The sequence below is a fragment of the Helianthus annuus genome, chromosome 13 (genome assembly GCF_002127325.2).
Source record: "Helianthus annuus cultivar XRQ/B chromosome 13, HanXRQr2.0-SUNRISE, whole genome shotgun sequence".
NCBI classification, from domain to species: Eukaryota; Viridiplantae; Streptophyta; class Magnoliopsida; order Asterales; family Asteraceae; genus Helianthus; species Helianthus annuus.
Genome location: NC_035445.2, coordinates 120,856,397 through 120,877,371, shown reverse-complemented (window position 1 = coordinate 120,877,371; position 20,975 = coordinate 120,856,397). Strand labels below are relative to the sequence as shown.

Here is a 20,975-nt window from a genome sequence, read left to right as displayed (position 1 = left end):
TAACAGCTACATAGCAAAAGAACCCAACATGTATTAGTATCGAAAGAAATCAAAGGAATCGATGAACACATTTCGAACATGTTCCATCAAAAATGTTCCAAGATCTTAAAAAAAAAGAGAACTAATGCACTAAGCAAACTTGTACCTCCTACTACGTTTGCACACCTCACCAAGAAGGTACTAATTGAGGTATTAAAAACCCCATCCATCTAAAAACTTGAGGTTCAAGATGTGATCACTAAAAAATGGCCAGATTGGATGACTCCCATTGAAAGGTTCCTCAAAATGGTGAATTACCTAATGACCAGACTGAGGCTAAAAGGGTTCGTATCAAGTCAAGGAAATATGTGTTACAAGGAGATATCCTTTACAAAAAAAGGATATCTTGCACCACTACTTCGATGCGTTGGCCCAAAACAAAGCCAATATCTGATCAAAGAGGTTCACGAAGGGATATGTGGAGCTCATTGTGGCCCAAGATCGGTAGTGTCAAAGCTGATGAACCACAGATACTTTTGGCCTTACATGCACCGAGACACCTTTAAAGAACTGCGAAAATGTGAAGCTTGTAAGTTACATGCTCCGGTACCCAAAAGCCCCAAACATGACACCGTTCCCACCTCCTCGGCTTGGCCATTTCGCAAGCGGGGAATGAATATTGTTGAATCATTCCCACCAGCCAAAAGAGGAGTCAAGCTCTTATTGGTAGCCGTGAACTACTTCACCAAGTGGCCAAAAGTAAAACTATTGGCAAAAATCTCAGGGAAACAGGTCATTGATTTCGTTTGCGAAAACATAATCTGTCGTTTTGGGCTCCAGAGGTACTAGTCACAGATAACGGGAAGTAGTTTGCCGAGAAGCCTTCTAGCTCCTGGTGTAAGGAGTTCGGAATAACCCAAGTATTCAGCTCGGTAGCTCACCCATAATCCAACGGCCAAGTTAATAGGATAAACAACAACATTGTTGAAAGGATTAAATCTCGATTGAAAAGATACGACAACAATTGGCTCGAATAGCTTCCCAATGTGCTATTGGAAATTCGAACAACCAAGAAAACGAGCCACAAGAAAACACCCTACAGCCTAGTGTTTGGATCAGAGGCTGTAATCCTAGCTGAAATCGAAGCAACAACACAAAGAACAATCAACATCGACCTCAAGCCAAATAAGAAAGAGACGATGTTGAATTTGAAACTCCTCGAAGAGGCTCGTGATCAAGCAGCCATACAAAAAGCAAGGTACAAGCAAAACATGGAATTATATTACAATACACGGGTGAAGCATGAACGCTTCAAGCCTGAGGACCTTGTGCTTCGAAATAATGATGCCTGCAAGAAAGAAAGCCAAGGAAAACTTGGCCCTAAGTAGGAAGGGCCATACACTATCCTTAAAGCCTACAAAGGGGGATCATACAAGTTGGCAGGCCCGCAAGGCAAAAAGCTTCCCCACCATTGGGATGCCAAAAACCTTAAAAGGTTCCATGCTTAACCAAAACATGTTACAAATAGTTCTAAAAAGTTGTTATATTCCCCTAGTAATTAAAGTACTTTGAAATGAATGAATAATGAATCAAAATTTGTCTTTCTATCCTATAATCAGGTTGAGAACCTAGCAAGAAACTCCATGGCAAGGGCCATGTAAGGGGATGAGCTCCTAGGCCACACCGCTCAATAGGTTCAAGGGTTGAATGGACCTATATAAGGGGTGAGTTCCTAAATCAATACAACTCCATGAGACTCATAGAAATCTTGAAAAACATGTCTTATAGACGGGTTTGAACAGCCTACACCAAATGTTCCTTAAGCCCCAACATTGGCTTACGAACCAAAAAGACTCTAAGTGAATGTCATACATAGGATAGAGGTTGTGTCTTCTTGTTAAAAATATCCTAAGGCTAAGTGACTGCAGCACTGAACCCTTCAAGGTATGAGTAACATAAGATGCACCACCCAAAACAAAGACAAAAATACAAAACCATTGAAAACACAACGGAGTAATCAGAACAACACAATAAACATGGCAAGATAAGTTAAAGATAGCAAGTGCCATAATGGCCATCAAACATAAAACATTGTCCACAAGCCTTCCAAGCTTTAACAACCAAGGGACCTAGACGGTTCCCTTAAAATAAAAAAAATGTTCAAACAAACAACCCATAGCACTGTTCGACATGCTAAGAAAGCTATGAATTAAGGTTTCTTCTTCATTTGGCAGCATCAAAGATGGTAGACTCGCTGCATCATCTATATTCGAAACCCCACCATCTCGGGTGTTTTTAGCCTTCCTCTTTTTCCTCCCTACGACACCCGCTGTCTCGGAGGCTTCAAGGCTTGAACCCTTTGAGCCCCCACCACCTTCAGAACATGTTTTTCGCTACCTCCGGAGCAAGAACGTTTCTTCGAGAGGGACTTCAACAATTTGTTACAAACAGCCTCATTAAGGCCCTGGGGTTTTAGCTCCTGCAAAATAGGCAAAGGTTTACCAAAACACTTGGAGACTTAACTCACATAAGGGTAAATCATATGCTTAATCTTGAAAACTATTCCCTTGAAAACTTTGAAGGCTTTGGGTTGAAAAATAGAAGACTTTTCCCAAGGCTCCCCAGGTCCACAAAGCTTTGTAACCAACAAACAAACCTTGGTGTGTCACATGAGCAAGAAGCTTAGTGTACACATCACCCAAGACTTTGTCGAACTCCGACGAATGGAGAAGATAGGTAACCACTTGCTGGAATCCATGCTCAATGAGCTGTTTATTATCACCAGTTGCCTGGGAAAGTGAAGCCTTTAACCCTTCTTTCTCCTCCAAGGAGGCTACTTCTGAACCTCCAAAGCAGCCCTATCAACCTTGACTTGAACCCTGTCAGCTTCCAAGCGTTTTTCCAACCCAACCATCTCAGTCTTGTGCTGGGAAGAAAGCTCATCAATCCTCAACATCAGCTTTTCTCCCTCCCAGCATAACCCTCTGCCTCCTTCTTTAGAGTAGCTAGTGAAGCCTTCATCTCATCCCTCTTCTTCGAGAAGACATCATATTCTCGCATCCTCTTGCGAAATCGGGATACACCCTCTAGAAGCAAGGCAACAAGGTTACAAGCACCCATTACCATTTTTCGAAATCATCAAGTCATCATCCAAAGATGAGCGAGAACCTCGAACAACAGGAGAATCAAAGTGGGTAAGAACATCCTCACAAACAGATGAAGGCTTGAAGCTGTCACCAACTGTGACCTTCCAATCTGGCACATAAACCTCCCCTGGATTAACATTGGTGGAACCTTCACCACCCTTCCTAGAACCCTTCAAGCTCACAACCTTTTTACCCGCCAAACCACCAAGGGCCGTCCCTTGTCCTTTTTGATTCTCCCCAACCCCAACTTCTAAATCATCTGAAGCTCTATGTCATTACTTAGTTCCACTGGCTCAGAAGCCGATGGTTGGTCAACAGTCTTTATCAAACAGCAGCTCGAACGACGAGTAGAGACTTTGGAAGCAACAACTTTGGTGAAACCATGGACATGGGGAACGTTCACATAGCCTGAACCCTCGAACCTATGTTCAGTGCCCCTAACAACAACATCTTCGCCGGATGTAGCCTCGGCATCTCCAAACACAACATCAGATGTGTCATTGCTCTTGATAAAGTCTAAGGCAAACATAACTACAACAAATAAAATATAACATAAGCTGAAAATACAAAACATCATACCCTGATCATCCCGCATGAGCACAGGGTCACGATCTGTCTTGTCTCACAAGATGCTCACACCAATCAACACTAAAAGGTGTTAAGGAAAGGGACGAAGCCTCTAAGGACATTTCCTAAATGGCTTTTAACAACAAACTATCTAGTTAAGACTCAAATGGCTCAAGTTGGTTTAACACAGCATCAGGGTGCCTCACAACAAGCTCGAAGGGAACAATGGACTCTGAAATCCAGAAAAATCGGCCCTTCCAAGAACCAAAGGTAGTAACCATTGAGGAAGTCAAACAAACATCAACTTGGGATATCTCAAACGTGACCCAATCGTCGTTCTTGGTCAAACGGAAGAAACATCGGAACAACAACAATGGGTCATACCCTATCATAAAACCTCAAAATGTAAAATCCCAGCAAGACCTTGAGGACGCAACTGAACAAACGACACACGATAATACTCTAAAATATTCAGAACAAAGACTGAAAACAGATGACACAAGTTGGAAAACTCGAAATGACAACAATAAAGAGCAATCGAACCAGCGGGACACTGATCGATCGATTTATCTAAACCCGGAGCCACCGGATTAAACTTTGGATCGATCCCCCATTATTTACAAAAAGCATCAACTTCCTCTAGTGAGACAAGAATAACTCACATACATATCTTTGCTAGCACCCAGGAGAGACGATCGAAAGAAAAAATAAAGTGAAGTCTAGGCAATTATTATTACGCAAAAGGCAAAAAACTGCCATCCATCACATTAACTGTCATTTCAAAATTCAAATCCAAAAAACTTAGACGTCTGATAACCTTTCAAGCCTTGAAGCCTTTAAGCAATAAAAATCGTGTACAAAAGTCAGAAGCATTTGAGCTTACACCCTAAATACCTCTGACTTGGGGGGCTGATGACGGGGGTAGCTCAAACCTTAATAACCTGATTAGAGACACAACAACTTAAAAGGTTGAAAGGTTAAAAGGTTCGGAAATAGTCCAACGGTCATGAACAGTAAAAAGGACAAGCACAGTGTCCGGTCACATCAACACTTAACGTGTGAAACCTTCTGCCCAGCCGCAACCAAAACATGTGGGAGAGCACACCCTTTTGTCCGCAGGTCCAAACCCTTCAACCCCCAAAATGGGCAAACCCCTCACTGCAAGCACAGATTCACTAGTCACGGGTTTCCCCTTTGAGAAACACCTTCCCCTATAAAATGCAGGCCATTCCACCATGCCATTCACTCCAGGATCAGCAGATGTCACTCTAACTCTCTGATTCTCCTTCTCCCTCTTGAGAACTAGCTTCATGCTTGCTTCTCTTCTTCACACTAAATAATTCATCTTCTCCAACGATCGCTTTCTGGGCTGATTTCTAATCAGCTCAAGATCTAAGGAAGATAAAAACAATACTAGTGAATCTCTCTCCATGTCTTGCAAACGTGGGGGGACCCCACGACCTGCGTTAGGCTAATCGAACCCCTGAACCATTTTACCCCAGAGATATCGCTACAGGCCTTGGTCTTGTATTTGTTGCATCAACACTACCTTAAATGGTTAAACTTTCTAAAATGATTGCTAGCTATCACATGTTATTAACTGATGTTTAAAAGTTAAATGATTGATGATTGACGTTTACAATGGATGTTTGACGTAATAGTATTGATGTTAATACCTGCTAGTGCCGCGACACAACATACATATGGAGTCTTGTACCTGTATAAGCCTGTTTGGCCCTGTGTCAAGCAGCTGATGGTAAAGCCTGCTTCACACTATGTGTGTTAAATTGATAATTTGAAGTTGATGTGCTTATTTGATGTTACGGACATGTGTTGATGGTGATTGCTAAATCGTTATAATTAGAATGATAAATCCAGGTTGTTAACTTTAACTAGGATTTACTCAGCGTAGCTGACTTTTTAGCATGTATATCAGGTTGACATGTACCGATGCTTGATAGGGAATCCGTGGCATGGATTGAAGGCGCCCATACCCTTCTGGCATCCTATCCAGCTTAGACATCCTTCTTTGTTTCTTTTGAGTTTTATTGTCTTAATTTTCATGACTTAATGTAATTGACATGTTGAATTCCGCTGCTATTTGATGATTATTATCCGTTTAAAAACTATGTTTGATGCAATGATCCAACTGTGAAGCTTCCCGAGTTTAGAGCTTACAATTCATCATATTCGAAAAGATTTACATAAAAAAACTATTAGATATATATTTTTACATATTTTTTATATCTTCTCAACATTTTGTTAAAAACATAGTTAATATTGTTTGGTATCGTAAACTAAATCGATTGCCAGTATCATGACGACCAATATAGGTATTATCCGAACTAACACCATAGTCACTTTTATAAACACGTCTAAATACCATCCTGGCTGTATCACGACTTAGATTTTTCATTTTATTTTTCTATTTCGATTACTATATGTACCACCTATACCATAACAAACCAAATGGATACGGACCTGAACCTGAACCTGAACCTTAACCTTAACCGAAACCGAATTCATCATTATATATTTATTTCTACATTTGAATGACATGGACTAGAGACGTCAACACAAAAAAACCCCTAGCTCCACACCTGCTCCCCTCCTCAATCTAGCGGCAACACTTGATTCTTCTTCTTCTGCACCAGAAACATCATGGGAGAAATAGTTCCAGAATCAGTAATGGAGTCGGTCACCAGAACTTCAAACAACTTCAAAGAGTTTAAAACCCAATTCGCCGATTTCTTGCCCCTTTGCGACCCGGATACCCTCTCCGAACTAGACCCTATTGAGCGTGCTCAATCTCTACTCTTGCTCGCTAAAGCCACCACTACACTCTTCGCATGTATTGTTTCGTTTCTTTTGTTTTGGTATTGGCTTTATAGTTTGATGCTCTGTTTGTTTGATTAATTGATTCTTTGCTTGTTTTGAAGTGAAGCTGAGGTGCAATGGGGTTGACCCAGATGATCATCCTGTCAGATCGGAACTTGTAGGGTTTGTTTATGTGGTTTTTTGTTTGGTTATTTGTGGGATTGTTGGGAACTTGATGGAACTGTGTTTTGGGTTTGTTTAATTTCTAAATATCTTGTTAATTTGAATTAGAATGTTTCAAATTGTTTCGAAACATTAACGATATAAACGGAAGTTAGGGGCATTTACTTTCCCTAGGGAGATTGGCCGTAGCAACGAAAGTGAAAGTTAGGAGTGCTATTAGTTTCATTTTTGGTACAAATACTGTAACAGAAAACTAACTGCGGTTTCTCATAATGAATACTTGACTGATTTTTATCCCGACAGAATGTTGTAAAACTTTTCCGTTATAGTGAGATTGTTGTTGCTAAGTGATAGTTAGGAGTGTTATTTGTGACATTGTTGGCACGGATTATTATCGGCTTATAGGTCATAGTTTGGATTATTAACATCCAATTTGTTAACTTTTGATTAATTGTTGAGCTCTTGGTAATGTAGGAGAGATTGAAGTTGTACCAGGATAAGCTGGATAAGTGCACTAGTTTGAGTAAAGGTAAGATTTCTTTCTCACTACTTTATTTGAGCGTCAAGTTTGCAGATACGGGATAAATGGCTCGTATGGGCTGTACGACATGTAGAAAATGGCCATATGGGTTGTATGAGGGCTAAATGGCTCTTATGATGTTTTGACTGACAAAGAAATGACTGATGTGAGTGACCACCAACAAACCCATATGGCATGTATGATCTTTTTTTGCCTTGTTGTATGGCCCGTGTGACCTTTTTTTGCCTTGTCGTATGGCCCGTGTGACCTTTTTTTGCTCTGTCATATGGCCCATATGATGTGATAGGTTGGCTGGTGTACACTAATGGGGGCAGCGTCTCCTTAACAACACCCTAATCAGGTTTAGGGGGTGTTTGGATGTGCATTTTGAAAGTGATTTAAGTAATGAGAATCATATTAAGCTGACCGAGTGAGAGTATTTGAAATTGTAATAATCACTTTTAGGGGGTGTTTGGGATCGCTTATCTAAACTGACCATCTGATTATTGGTGAGTGAAGTGAACCATTAAGAGCCTGTATAATGCTTAACCGTTCAGAGGCAAATGTCTGACCAATTCATATTAGAGGTCTTAACCATTCAGAATTTGTATAAATCTTAACCATTCAGAGGCAAATGTCTGAACCATTCAGACATCTGCTCGTGAAACAAACAGTCTGAACCAGTAAGAGGTTTGAACCATTAAGAGTCTCATTAAGAGGTAAACAAACAACCCCTAACTTCATGCTACCTTTTGATAATCTGTTCTGTTGCAGCTATACGATGAAACTGACTATGTGACCCCTAAATAATCAAACGATTCTAATCCGATTAGCCAAAGTGGACCCAAGCACTGGAAACTGATTACCACGATATTAAGTTGCAATAATCAAATAATCACTTTCAAAGCGCACATCCTAATTACTTGCATATGCTTTCAGAATTTATTTAACATTGAAGTATATTTTATATTTCCACTGACTAAATGCAGAGCCCCTACGGCCTTCAACCACTTTAAACTACCAGGCAGCAACGCGTTTCATCGAGCATTCATTACCAGATCTTACCCCTGGTTAGTGACCCCTAACATCCTTAAAATCATATCACAGACCAAAGGAAAAACATGTTTTGTTTTATGTTTAATAATAATTTAACCTGGGTTACAAATTGCGTGATATCACACAGACCAAAGGAAAAACATGAGGGACATAAGTAGGCGTGAGGGGGTAAACCGTGCGCGTTCAGAGGGAAATGCTAGCAAGAGAAGGAAGTATCTTTCATCTAATAAAACTTCTGTAAAGACTGCTGCACAGGAGTTTCTTGAAAAAGCAACTCGTGAACTTCTTGGTGAGGATAATGGCTCAATTAAGGGGCCTCTAAAGCCTCGAGAAGATGATGATAATGACATGTCACCTGATCCTTAGGTATAATCAGTATGTTTACTCTCACGTTCTTACTTATTGCTTAGTGCATGATAAAACATTTAAACATGACTCATTACACAGTAAATTTACGATATTCAACACTTTATAGAAAACTAGAGCAGATAAAACCGTTTGAATAACACTTTGGGTGGCTTTTAACTTGTTTACCATAATTTTTTAGGTAAGTTTTAAACTTGACCCGTTTGACTTGTTAAAGATGCATCTAAACCCAAGTTAACCCATATATAAGTAAATGGGCCGAATATATACAAAAAAAGTTCAAGTATGAATCTTTACTGTAGGATTTGGTAAATAATTATAAAGTAATTGATTTTTGACAAAATCTGCGTCTAGAAATTCATTTATAACTGTGAAAAATCCAATCTAGATGATATTCAAAAGCCTGCCAATCTGCAACTAAGAACTGCATGGCTAATATTTAAGTAAAGTAAACCTAAAAACATCACGAATAAAGTAAGACCGTCGGGTAGAAGACTAGAAGGAGATCAAGATTAGGGCTGGCAAATCGTGTCTTAGCAGGTTTAACATGAATACGACTCGTTTAACTACTTTATATCCAATGTCTATAAGACAGATGTATATTTTATGCACCTAGAAGGAGAAATAATGGATCCTAACTTTCAAATTTTAATTATTTTTAAAAACGTAAAAAATCACATGGTGTACTTTTCTGTTATCGTGTCTTAGCAGGTTATCTACAGATTACCTATTGCCAGTCCTAATCATATGACCCACGCGAGCCAAATAAATAAATTTTTTAGTAAATTGGTTCAAACTGTCTTTTCCTAATTCTCGCTGCCTCCATTTGCATGCTCATATTTCTTGCAATTTTGTTTTACTTTTTTTTTTTTTAATGTTTTTAACCATTGTTTATTTTGTGCAGGGTGCCACTATATATTCTGCATGTTTTGTTGAACACTTATTTTGTTTTCTTTAGTAGGTTCATATTCACTTATGAATGTATGTCATGACTTATGTAGCAGGATTTTGTGTTATAAAATGGCTAAATTGCTGCCAAATCTGTTTTTGTTTCAACAAGAATTTTTTCGGCTATTATAAAAAATATAAAAAATCAGAAAGTAAATTATCAGCATTCCTATGGTTCATGTTTGACTGAAATTGTGATTCCTGGGTTGGGCTGGATCAGCGTGGGTTAATCCATGTTTTCAACTGTGGGCCAACCCGAAAAGGTCCTGTTTCAAATACTTAAATGTAGTGTCGTTTCTAATTCATTTTTGTAGCTATACTAGTAGATGCCCCGCCCGCGTTGCGGGGCGATGGTCGAATAATTCTCAATCAATTACAAAAAGACTATTATAATTTTGCTATGAAAAAAATGATGATATGACCGTAATTTTGGGCTTCATGTATGTCTGTACAGAGGGCAAAATCGTAATTATATTTTGAACCAGAGGCGAAATTGTAATTTTAAACTGAGAGCAAAATCATAATTTTTAGCTAGGGGGAAAACATATTTTCATTTTGAACGGTGGGCAAAAGTGTAATTTTGAGTTGAGGGCAGAATCGTAATTTTGAGCTAGAGGAAAAAACAACATTTTTTTAGCAGGGGCAAAACGTAATTTTAAATGGAGGGCGAAACCGTAATTTTAAACTGGGAACATAATGAAAATTGAGTTTTTGAACCGATGGCAAAAGCGTAATTTTAAGCTAGCGGCAAAATTATAATTTAATTTTTAGCTGTGAGCAAAATCGTAATTTTAAACAAAGGACGAAAGCATAATTTTAAACTGGGAATAAAATTAAATTAAAACTGGGCTGGTCCGATAGGGAAGTGCCAGACAAATTTTTAAATGGGGGCAAAAACGTAATTTTAAACGGAGGGCGAAACCGTAATTTTAAACTGGGAACAAAAGTAAAAGTGAGGTTTTGAACCGAGGGCGAAAGCGTAATTTTGAGCTAGGGGCAAGACTATAATTTTATTTTGCGTTGGGGGCAAAAACGTAATTTTAAACAAAAGACGAACGCGTAATTTTAAACTGTGAATAAAATTAATTTAAAAATAAGTTGGTCCAATAGAGGAGTGCCAGGCAGCTGCCTGGCACGATTCCCCCACATGATGTTTGTAGTTATAGGTAATGTGACATAGATTTCTATCATAGATGAGTTGTCTTTGTAATAATGTTTTTGGGTTTAATAATATACTTAAAATTAACTTAAGAACCAAAGTTAATTTTAAATTTTATGCATGCTAAGTAGGAATGACAATGGGCCGGGTTTGGGCCGGGTATTGGTAATTCCAGGCCCGTACCCAATTGTAATTCTTTGTCCCATACCCGGCCCGTTACCCGTCGGGTATTTGTCGGGTAATTACCCGTCGGGTATCGGGCTTACCCGTGGGTATCGGGTATAAAAATACCCATTTGTACAAATGTGCAATTTTTACTTTGATGTTTATATAATTTGCTATTTTAATGACTATAACAAATGAAAACATGATTAATAACTTACATATTATTTTCAGACCACATATACCAAACTAAATCAAAACGATTACTTAATTAAATAATTGTATTAGGACCACCTAATTGCATAAACCTTCACATAATAAAGGGTGATAGCTTCCATATCCAATATACGTGCTAAAAATAAGTTATTTGTTCACTAAGCACTTGCCAAATACATATCCACATATAACTATAGAGAAGATAATAAGTACATGTACTAAGTTTATATATATGGAAATCTATAATACGATACTTTCGGGTATTATTCGGGTAAATGGACCGGGTATCGGGCGGGTATCACTAAATTCCATACCCGTACCCATACCCGTTTTTTTTTCTTTTTCTAAGCCCGTACCCGGCCCATACCCATTGGGCTTCGGGTATACCCGGCCCGTATGTTTCGGGTATACCCGTCGGGCTTGGGCTTTTTTGCCATCCAAGAAAGATTTTACACGCACATGTGCAAATATTGGAGAAGAAAAAGGGTGTTTAGTTAATCAATAGAATGAAATTGCTCATTGCACAAGACATTCGATTATATCAAAATCATTTCATCTACCACCCTTGTTTTTCTCCATAACATTCTCTCTTTCACCACTTAATAACAACACCACAACCCACCATATAGCACCATCGCCACCCACCACCGCCGCCACCACCCACAACCGTCACCCACCCACTAAACCGACGTCGCCACCTACCCACCACCGCCATCCACCCACTATCGCCGCCACTTACCTCCGCTACCCACCGCCACCACCACCACCCACCACTGCTATTACCACCCATACCGCCACCAACCACCACTGCCAGTACCACCAAAGCGTCAGCCACCACCACCACCAACCCGCCACTCACCTTCGATTTTATTCCTTCTTCTATTCCTGTTTACCTAATAACATAAAGTAATGCTTCATTTCATTCTGACATGGTAATCAAATATGACGTGAAATGGTAATGATGTATTCTATTACCTTTTCTATTTCGTTATCCTATAGAGGTGTAATGGAATTTCTATCAATGCGTCTAAAACCTTTACTTTAATGGCTCCAATTTTGAAAGAAGGTTAAAAAGATGAGTTAATTGCCAAAACCGTCCCCGAGGTTTGGGCACGTTTGCCATTTTCGTCCAAACTAACACTTTTGTATCAAATTGCCCCCAACGTTTGTAACTTTTTGCCATTTTTATCCAGGCCACTAACTTAGTTTATTTTTCTGTTAAGATGAGAATATTTGGATGAAACTGGCTAATATAAAACCACAGAGACGATTTTGACAATTTACTCAAACCCTTTTTAATTTCTTTTATTTAATTATTTTTGTTACATATATAATAAAAAAGAATATAAATGGAGTTTTTAGAAAAAAAAATTAATAGTTTTGTCACATAATTTTTATAAATTTTCATCCAAATCACTAACTCAGTTTATTTTTTCTGTTAAGGTGAAGGATGTTTTAAATTTTACAAATTAAGACAGAAATTAATTTACAGCTTCTTTATATAAATCAGTTTATAAGGAGAAAACGTCACTGGTGTGCAATACATAACAATCGATTACAACTTTTAGTATTTATCAGTTGTAGAGATAGAAAATAATTGTAAAACGTTACATATTTTTTAAATGTGTTGAGCACCTAGGAAATATGTTGGTAGAAATAAAATATTTATTTAATTAAGATTAAGATGGTAACTAACTAATACTTATTCTGAGTGGTTTGAGTAAAGAAACTATTGGTTCATAGCATTATAATTACAATTTGGTGGGTAATTTTAAGGTTTGGTAACGATACGTTGTTTGATGGGGGGGGGGCACTGGCTTCTGTTTTTTTCCTTATGAGCGAATTTAAAAGAGTAGAAAATGAATTACAAACTTGGTACATATGATAAGATTTTTATTTGACCTTTTTTAATAAGGTCACCAGCATTTTAGTTTTATAAATTTAGAGGTTTAAGTAGATTTTATTTTTATAAAACTGATCTATATAAAAAATTAAAATTAATTTATGTCTTAGTTTATAAACATCATTCGCCTTAATAGAAAAATTAACTTAGTTAGTGGTTGGATGAAAATTTATAAAAATTTTGTGGCAAAGCTATTATTTTTTTTCATATAAAATTGCATGTATATTCTTTTTTATTATATATGTAACAAAATTAATTAAATAAAAGATATTTAAAAGAGTTTGAGTAAATTGCCAAAATCGTCCCTATGGGTTTATATTTGCTAGTTTCATCCAAATATCCTCAACTTAACAGAAAAAATAAACTAAGTTAGTAGTTTGGATAAAAATGGCAAAAAGTTACAAACGTCGAAGGCAATTTGGTACAAAAGTGTCATTTTGGATGAAAATGGCAAACCTCACCAAACATCAGGAATGATTTTGACAATTAACTCTTAAAAAGATATTTGTAGTTCAAAGTAGACCGATTCCAAAATAAAATAAGTAGGTTTAGTAAAATCAACCAAGTTAGTTGACTTGAAGTCACAAATAACATAAATCTATACTATATAATAAAAGAAACCAATTTTGGGACACTTGTCATCATATTAGACAATCTCTTATAGATAATTATTATTTTAATTTAATCTCTTCTAATTAATTATAGACAATCCTCCTACTAAATATTATTAGTTTAATATCCTATGGATAATTATTATTTAGTTTAATCTCATTTATAATATTATTTATTTGAATTAATTGTATTTGAATGTTTTGTTTAGTTTGGTATCAAATAGATTTTACGAAACGTAAAAGAAAATTAACTAATATTATTTATCATTATACATTTAGGGAGTATTAAATAAAGGGTTAAATTTATTGAGACTTCGTTAACAAATTTTGCAACAATAGAATAATCTATTTTTATCACAAAAACCAAACTTTGTATTAATATATTAACTATTTTTATTTTCAGTATACAAAATTACATTTACTCGACCCATGTAATACAGGAGGTTTTTTAAGATATATAACTTTTTATTATTTGATATATAAAATTATATTTATTCAATTCGTACAATACACTGGGTTTTTTAAGGATATATATTTTTTATTATTTAGTACAGAAAATTACATTTATTCAAACCGTGTAATGTGCATATTTTTTAAAATGTAATTTTTTTATTATTTGGTATATAAAATTATATTTATTCAAACCGTGTAATGAATGAAGTTTTTTAAAGATGTATTATTTTATTATTTGGTAAACAATATTACATTTATTCAACCCGTGTAATACACGTGGTTTTAAAGATATAACTTTTTTATTTGGTATATAAAATTACATTTATTCAACCTGTACAATATGGTTCTTATAGATATAACTTTTTATTATTTAATATATAAAATTATATTTATTCAACTTGTGAAATAAATGAGGTTTTTTAAAGATATTGTGACGCCCCAGGAAAAACCAGGAAAAACACGCAACATAACTAGCTTCCTCAGTAACTACATGCTAAATTTCGGGACGAAATTTCTTTCAAGTTGGGGATGATGTGACAACCCGAACTTTCAAGGTCAGTTACGTCTTAATCTTATGACATTAACTCCGTTAAGCTGTGGTAACTCTGTTATATGTCATGTATTGGGCCACACTACCGACCACGATTAGATTTGGGCCTGTTAACTGGGCCGGTTGTTGTTGATGTTGACTGGGCCGGTTGTTGTTGTATTGCCCAAACCAAACCCTTTTACCAAACCCATTGAGCGAATTAGTGGCCCAAATCTGATTATACCCTTCTTATATTTACGTAAATATCATACTAGGCTCACATCTCCACTGGTCGCTAACCCTAAACATCTCCATAGTTGAGTACGGCAGAAGAGACCTCTCGAAACATAATCTGGTTCCATCTTATCATTGGTTAGTAAATCTTGATTGTTAAAGCTATTGTTAATTGCTAGTTGATGACGATGTTTATGTATAGTCTTGATTGTTAAAGTTATTACTCCGTGTTAAGCACTTAACTGTTTCGTGATTCCTGATTTAGTATTGATATGGGAGCGATCGACTGTTGATTGTGATCATGTGAGTATGTTGCTCGATGAATGAGAACCATGATGTTTTAATACGTAGCACTCAGTAATTATTAAATGTTATTGTGCGACTTGTTAGGGTTAGTATTGATAAATGTTAACTGGAACATGGTTTCTTGATGAATCGACTTGATGTTAATGCTTAGATGTCGGCTGGACCCGTATCATTGTTGTGTATCGAAACTGTTAGTATTGCCATAATGAACGATTCCTGGGTAATAAATTAGATGTAATTGGATTGCAGAATATTTGTTGTGTGGTTATAATTTGCGAGCATGACTAATATTAAATGATTCTTGGTGCTTCACTCATTAGGTTATTAATCTAAATGTAACAGAATATAGATATTAATCAGGGATCAAGATAGGTTTAGCAAATTGGAAATTCATTGTGTTGGGATAGATCTGGAAATATGGAACCATGTTATAATGAGATGAAACGGTTGGGCCAGGGAGGGGGTAATTGGATCCGATGAAAGATGGGCTTCACATGGTAACATGGATCGAATACCTGGGCAGAAAGCATACCCGATAGTTGGATCTTTATATATTAGAAGGATTTCTAATATTTACTGGATTAGCTCAATGGGATCGGACCATGCAATGGGGTTAGGGAATTAAATATTCCACATTCAAATGTTATAATGTATATAACTTACCTGGTTCTACATAAACATATGATAGGTGTGCATGATTTATTTACAAATTTATGTGTTGCTTGTGTGGGCCGAAATTTAGTGGGCTGGTATGACTTAAAGTACTAAATGAGTATTAACAGGGGACTGTAAAAATGGATTATGGGTCGATGAGTGGTTGTGATTAGTGCAAAACTGAAGTGTAATTATTAACATGATTAATATGGTATTCTTGTATTGCTAAATTGATTGTGTGACTTGAACTACATGTTACATGTACAGTAAGTGTGTGATATGTGAACAAAGAGTATGTGAACAAATTGTAAATGAAATATATGGTTCATTTGCACATAAAACTGATTACTACTGATAACCAGGATAGGACGTGAGTAATCAAGTGTTGTCAGGTAGATAATCCTACCGAGCAAATCAAAGGTGAGTTCACACTCTTACCAAGGCATGGGATTCCCGGGGGACTGGGAATGGGATAGAATGATTACTTGTACTTACATTGTTACTGCTAGACTAGTGATACATGGGGAAGCCCCCACTACTCTTCGCACACATGCCTGGAATGGCCGCGATACAAATGCTAAGCTTCGCACACATGCCTGGAATGGCCGCGATACAAATACTAAGCTTCGCACACATGCCTGGAATGGCCGCGATACAAATACTAATCTTCGCAAACATGCCTGGAGGGCCGCGATACAAATATAACTAGTCTAGAATACATGGGAAACTCCCACTAATCTTCGCAAACATGCCTAGAGGTCCGCGATACAAGTATAAACGATACATGGTTTACTAAACGAACAAACGGTTTACGAAATGAACACTATAACTAAACCAACCACTGTGAACTCGCTCAACTTTGTTGTTGACTCGTTGTTACATGCCTTGCAGGCCATCAGGTGCATATCAGAGGAACTTGCTGTCTGGGAAGCTGGAGTGGTCAGGGGTCGAGACACATGGAAACGCAGCACAAGAACTAAGAACTTACATATGGTTTTATAAACACTCATTGAGTTAAATAAGCTTCCGCTGTAAACTGTGAAATGTTGTGATATTGTAACACTTGTTGTTTATAAATGAAAGTATTATTCACCTATACTTATGAGTTCAATGTGATTGATGGTTAAGATCCTGGTCAGTCACGCCTCCAAGCGGTGGTGCTCCGCATGTGGATTTTGGGGGTGTGACAGATTGGTATCAAAGCCATTGGTTATAGTGAACTTGGTTTTAAAAAGGGAAACTGTTTTTTAAAACCAGACTATAACCGGACAGTTCTGAAAACGAGAATACGACCATGACACTCAGCTCCAGATTGCAAGGTTCGTCTCTCTTATACTCATTGTACTACATAACTAGTGAACACCTACATACGATATTGCATGTGATTGCACGTTAGCACACCAATATGAATTCATGTACACTTTCTCGTATCATGTGATTGATAGGGTGGTAATTCCCTAAACCTCCATGACTTACACTACTTGATACTCTTTGAAATCTACTCGAGTGTGGGGAACCATTTGACATGAGTTAAGAGGAGCTGAGATGAACATGCAAATCACAATATTATTGTGGGTGCACACATAATAATATTGTGGGGTGGATGTGAGTCCCAGTAAGGCTTAACAAGTGGAAAAGGGGTTCTGTCCCGTTATTTGATCAGTGTGAAACATAACCAACCTATAGGGGCCATAGCAGTAATTGCCTCCCTACTCAAACTTAAACGCGAACTTCTTATTTATCGTTGGATTCTTTCGAAACTCGATGCTGTCGAGTGTTACCCGAACACCCATCAGAACACCTAGCGAACTGTGTAGAATGTTAGGTGCCTATACGAACGTCCCTGAGTTGGATGACCCCGCATCGAATGATTGAATGATACCTTTTTCCTACTCCTTCTCGTTTATTGGAACTCGTGGATTGACCGGAGGATGAGCGTAACCCTCTACCGATCTCAGCACAGACTAAGTTAAAACGTCAACAACCCAAGGAACAATGACAGTTTTGGGAACTCTAGTAGTAGTAGCAATAACACTGGATGTGGTACTCGCGATGGGCATTTAGGATTGGTGTGGACAACGCTAAGATTGTAACAACATGGTGGCCTTCGTGCCCTTAGTAATAAACCACTTCGTCACAGTTCGGCTCAACCCTGGTACATCTCGAAACCGAACCTGCTATGGAAACGGCAGATGGCGAGCCTATTGAAACCTTATATGGGTGTAGGAATGCAAACTCGACCTTGTGGGACAAGTGATCAACGTCGACCCTTCTTCTGCTACCCTTGATAGATTTGATGCGGTAGCCGTGTGGGTTGGCTACCCAGGTATCGTATGCATACACTCAGTGAGAAGAAAACTTTGTGCGGAGAAACATTACCTACTGCAGCGTGACAGGGTGGCACAACGGTTAAATACATTTCAGCAAGAAGGACCAGGAGTGTCTACGGAAGGATTACCCAGCGACGATAACCCTCAGCACGGATGTCAAGACTAAGGAAAGGAGGATCGAGGATCCACCAATTATTCGTGACTTCTCCCCAAATGTTGCCTGAAGAATTGTCAGGATTATCTACACATCGACAGGTGGGATGTCAGGCCGGTATCATGCTAGAAGTAACCCTCGTTATTGGTACATCTTACTACCATACACCAGGAAGGTTACAGGAACTGCCTAATCAACTCCAAAAATTTTTGGACTCGTGCTTCACTTTAAGGAGCCCCCGTTATACGCAAGAAGAGAAGTTACTCAACATGTGTTGCGATTATCAAGGAACTCAACAAGGTGATAATGGAGAGCCGCCATCCTCTTCCACGAATTGATGATCTATTCGACCAGTTGTAAAGGGTCAAGCTACTACTCCAAGATGGACCTGAGGCCAGGTTACCACCAGCTGAGAGTCCGGGTTGAGGACGTCTTCAGAACATGCTTTCAGAACTCGTTACGGCCACTATGAGTTTCTTGTCATGCTACTCGGGTTAACAAACGCACCGGCAGTCTTCATGGACCTTATGAACAGAGTGTACAAGCCCTACCTAGATAAGCTTGTGATTGTATCCGTCGACGACATTCTGAATTACTCCAAGAGTCAGGAGGAACACGAGCAGCATTTACGATTGATTTTGGAACTCCTTCGAACAGAGCAGTTGTACTACAAGTTTTCAAAATGCGACTTCTAGCTTCGTGAAGTCCACTTTCTAGGCCACGTGGTAAACAAGGATGCGATTCATGTTGATCCATCCAAGGTAGATTCGATCAGAAATTGGCCTGCGCCGCGTACACCAACGGAAATACGCCAATTCTTGGGTTTGGCGGGTTATTATAGGCGATTCATCAAAGACTTCTCAAAGATTGCACAGCCGCTTACATTACGGACACAGAAGGGTGTCACCTATCGTTGAGGTAATTCCCAAGAAACCGCTTTTCAGCACTTAAAGGAAAGACTTTGCAGCGCACCTATTCTCTCACTGCCAGAGGGCACAGACGATTTTGTGGTCTGTTGTGACACATCGATACAGGGGCTTGGTTGTGTATTGATGCAGCGAGATAAAGTTATTGCCTACGCTTCGCGACAACTCAAAGTTCATGAACGGAACTACGCGACGCACGATTTAGAGCTGGGAGCTGTTGTTTTCACGCTCAATATATGGCGACACTACCTGTATGGTACCAGGTGCACTATTTACACCGATCACAGGAGTCTCGAGCATATCTTCAAGCAGAAGGAACTGAACATGCGTCAACGACGATGGGTCGAGCTACTTAGCGATTATGAATGCGCTATCAAGTACCATCCAGGCAAAGCCAATGTGGTGGCAGACGCTCTCAGTCGAAAGGATACTTTACCTAGGCGTGTACGAGCTTTGCAGCTCACTATTCAGTCTGATCTTCCTGCACAGATACGAAATGCCCAGGTAGAAGCATTGAAACCAGAAAACGTCAGGGCTGAAGCCTTACGCGGATCAAGGCAACGATCAGAACAGAAGGAAGACGGCGCCTACTATGTAACAGGACGTATTTGGGTACCATTATACGGCAGTTTACGAGAACTTGTGATGGATGAAGCACACAAGTCTCGCTACTCGGTACATCCAGGGTCGGATAAAATGTACCACGATATCAGAACTACATATTGGTGGCCTAGTATGAAGGCCCACATTGCAACTTACGTCGGCAAATGTTTGACTTGTGCGAGAGTCAAGACAGAGTACCGGAAACCCTCAGGCCTACTTCAGCAACCCAGGATACCACAGTGGAAACGGGAAGAAATTTCCATGGATTTTGTTACTGGCCTGCCTAGATCCCAGCGTGGGAATGATACCATCTGGGTGATCGTTGATCGACTCACAAAGTCTGCTCATTTCTGGCTATCAAAGAAACGGATAAGTTTTCTACCTTAGCAGACATCTACCTGAAGGAAGCGGTTGCTAGGCACGGGGTGCCAACCTTCATTACCTCTAATCGCGACCCATGACTTGCATCTGATTTGTGGCAAGCGGTGCACAAATCCTTTGGCTCGCGTTTAGACATGAGCATAGTATATCACCCACAGACGGATGGGCAGACTGAACGCACCATCCAAACTCTTGAAGACATGCTTCGAGCATGTGAAATCGACTTTGGCAACGGTCAGGGAAGACACCTCCCATTAGTGGAGCTTTCGTATAACAACAGTTACCACACCAGTATACAGGTCGCTCCGTTTGAGGCATTGTACGGGCGTAAGTGCCGATCACCCCTCTGTTGGGCAGAGGTTGGCGATAGCCAAATCACTGGCCCAGAACTCGTCGTAGACACAACCGAGAAGATTGCTCAGATTCGAAAACGAATGGCGGCAGCTCGTGACCGTCAGAAAAGCTACGTTGATAAGCGCAGGAAACCACTCGAGTTCCAGGTTGGGGATCGAGTGCTACTCAAAGTCTCACCTTGGGAAGGTGCAGTTCGTTTTGGCAAACAAACCCACGATATGTCGGACCTTTCGAAATCACAAAGAAAATAGGCGAGGTGGCCTACAAACTGAACCTACCCGAAGAACTCAGTGGAGTTCACAACGTATTCCACGTGTCAAATCTGAAGAAGTGTCTGTCAGATGAGACCCTCATAGTTCCTCTCAAGGAACTCACAATCGACGATCAGCTGAGATTCGTCGCAGAACCTGTAGAGATT

At 38.9% G+C, this 20,975-nt stretch overlaps 1 protein-coding gene across 2 annotated transcripts; it reads left to right on the top strand.

The window, feature by feature from the left end:
• The first annotated feature begins 6,248 nt into the window (after positions 1 to 6,248).
• On the top strand, positions 6,249 to 9,693 carry LOC110899221 (nuclear nucleic acid-binding protein C1D). 2 transcript variants are annotated; one of them, XM_022146096.2, is made up of 6 exons: positions 6,249 to 6,543; positions 6,632 to 6,687; positions 7,167 to 7,221; positions 8,202 to 8,282; positions 8,396 to 8,643; positions 9,539 to 9,693. In XM_022146096.2, the coding sequence occupies exons 1-5, from the start codon at positions 6,354 to 6,356 to the stop codon at positions 8,632 to 8,634; spliced, it is 621 nt and encodes a 206-aa protein (XP_022001788.1). In that variant the 5' UTR covers positions 6,249 to 6,353; the 3' UTR covers positions 8,635 to 8,643; positions 9,539 to 9,693. The 2 variants fall into 2 exon arrangements, with proteins under 2 accessions (XP_022001788.1, XP_022001787.1); XM_022146095.2 differs by having other exon boundaries at positions 6,250 to 6,543; positions 8,396 to 8,634.
• Positions 9,694 to 20,975: the final 11,282 nt, after the last annotated feature.

Excerpts from the sequence above, each read along its gene's own strand:
- LOC110899221 (XM_022146096.2), top strand. The coding sequence starts at position 6,354 with ATGGGAGAAATAGTTCCAGAATCAGTAATGGAGTCGGTCACCAGAACT. Across the intron at positions 6,688-7,166 it reads ATCCTGTCAGATCGGAACTT|GAGAGATTGAAGTTGTACCA; the intron begins GTAGGGTTTGTT and ends TTGGTAATGTAG. Across the intron at positions 8,283-8,395 it reads ATTACCAGATCTTACCCCTG|ACCAAAGGAAAAACATGAGG; the intron begins GTTAGTGACCCC and ends GATATCACACAG.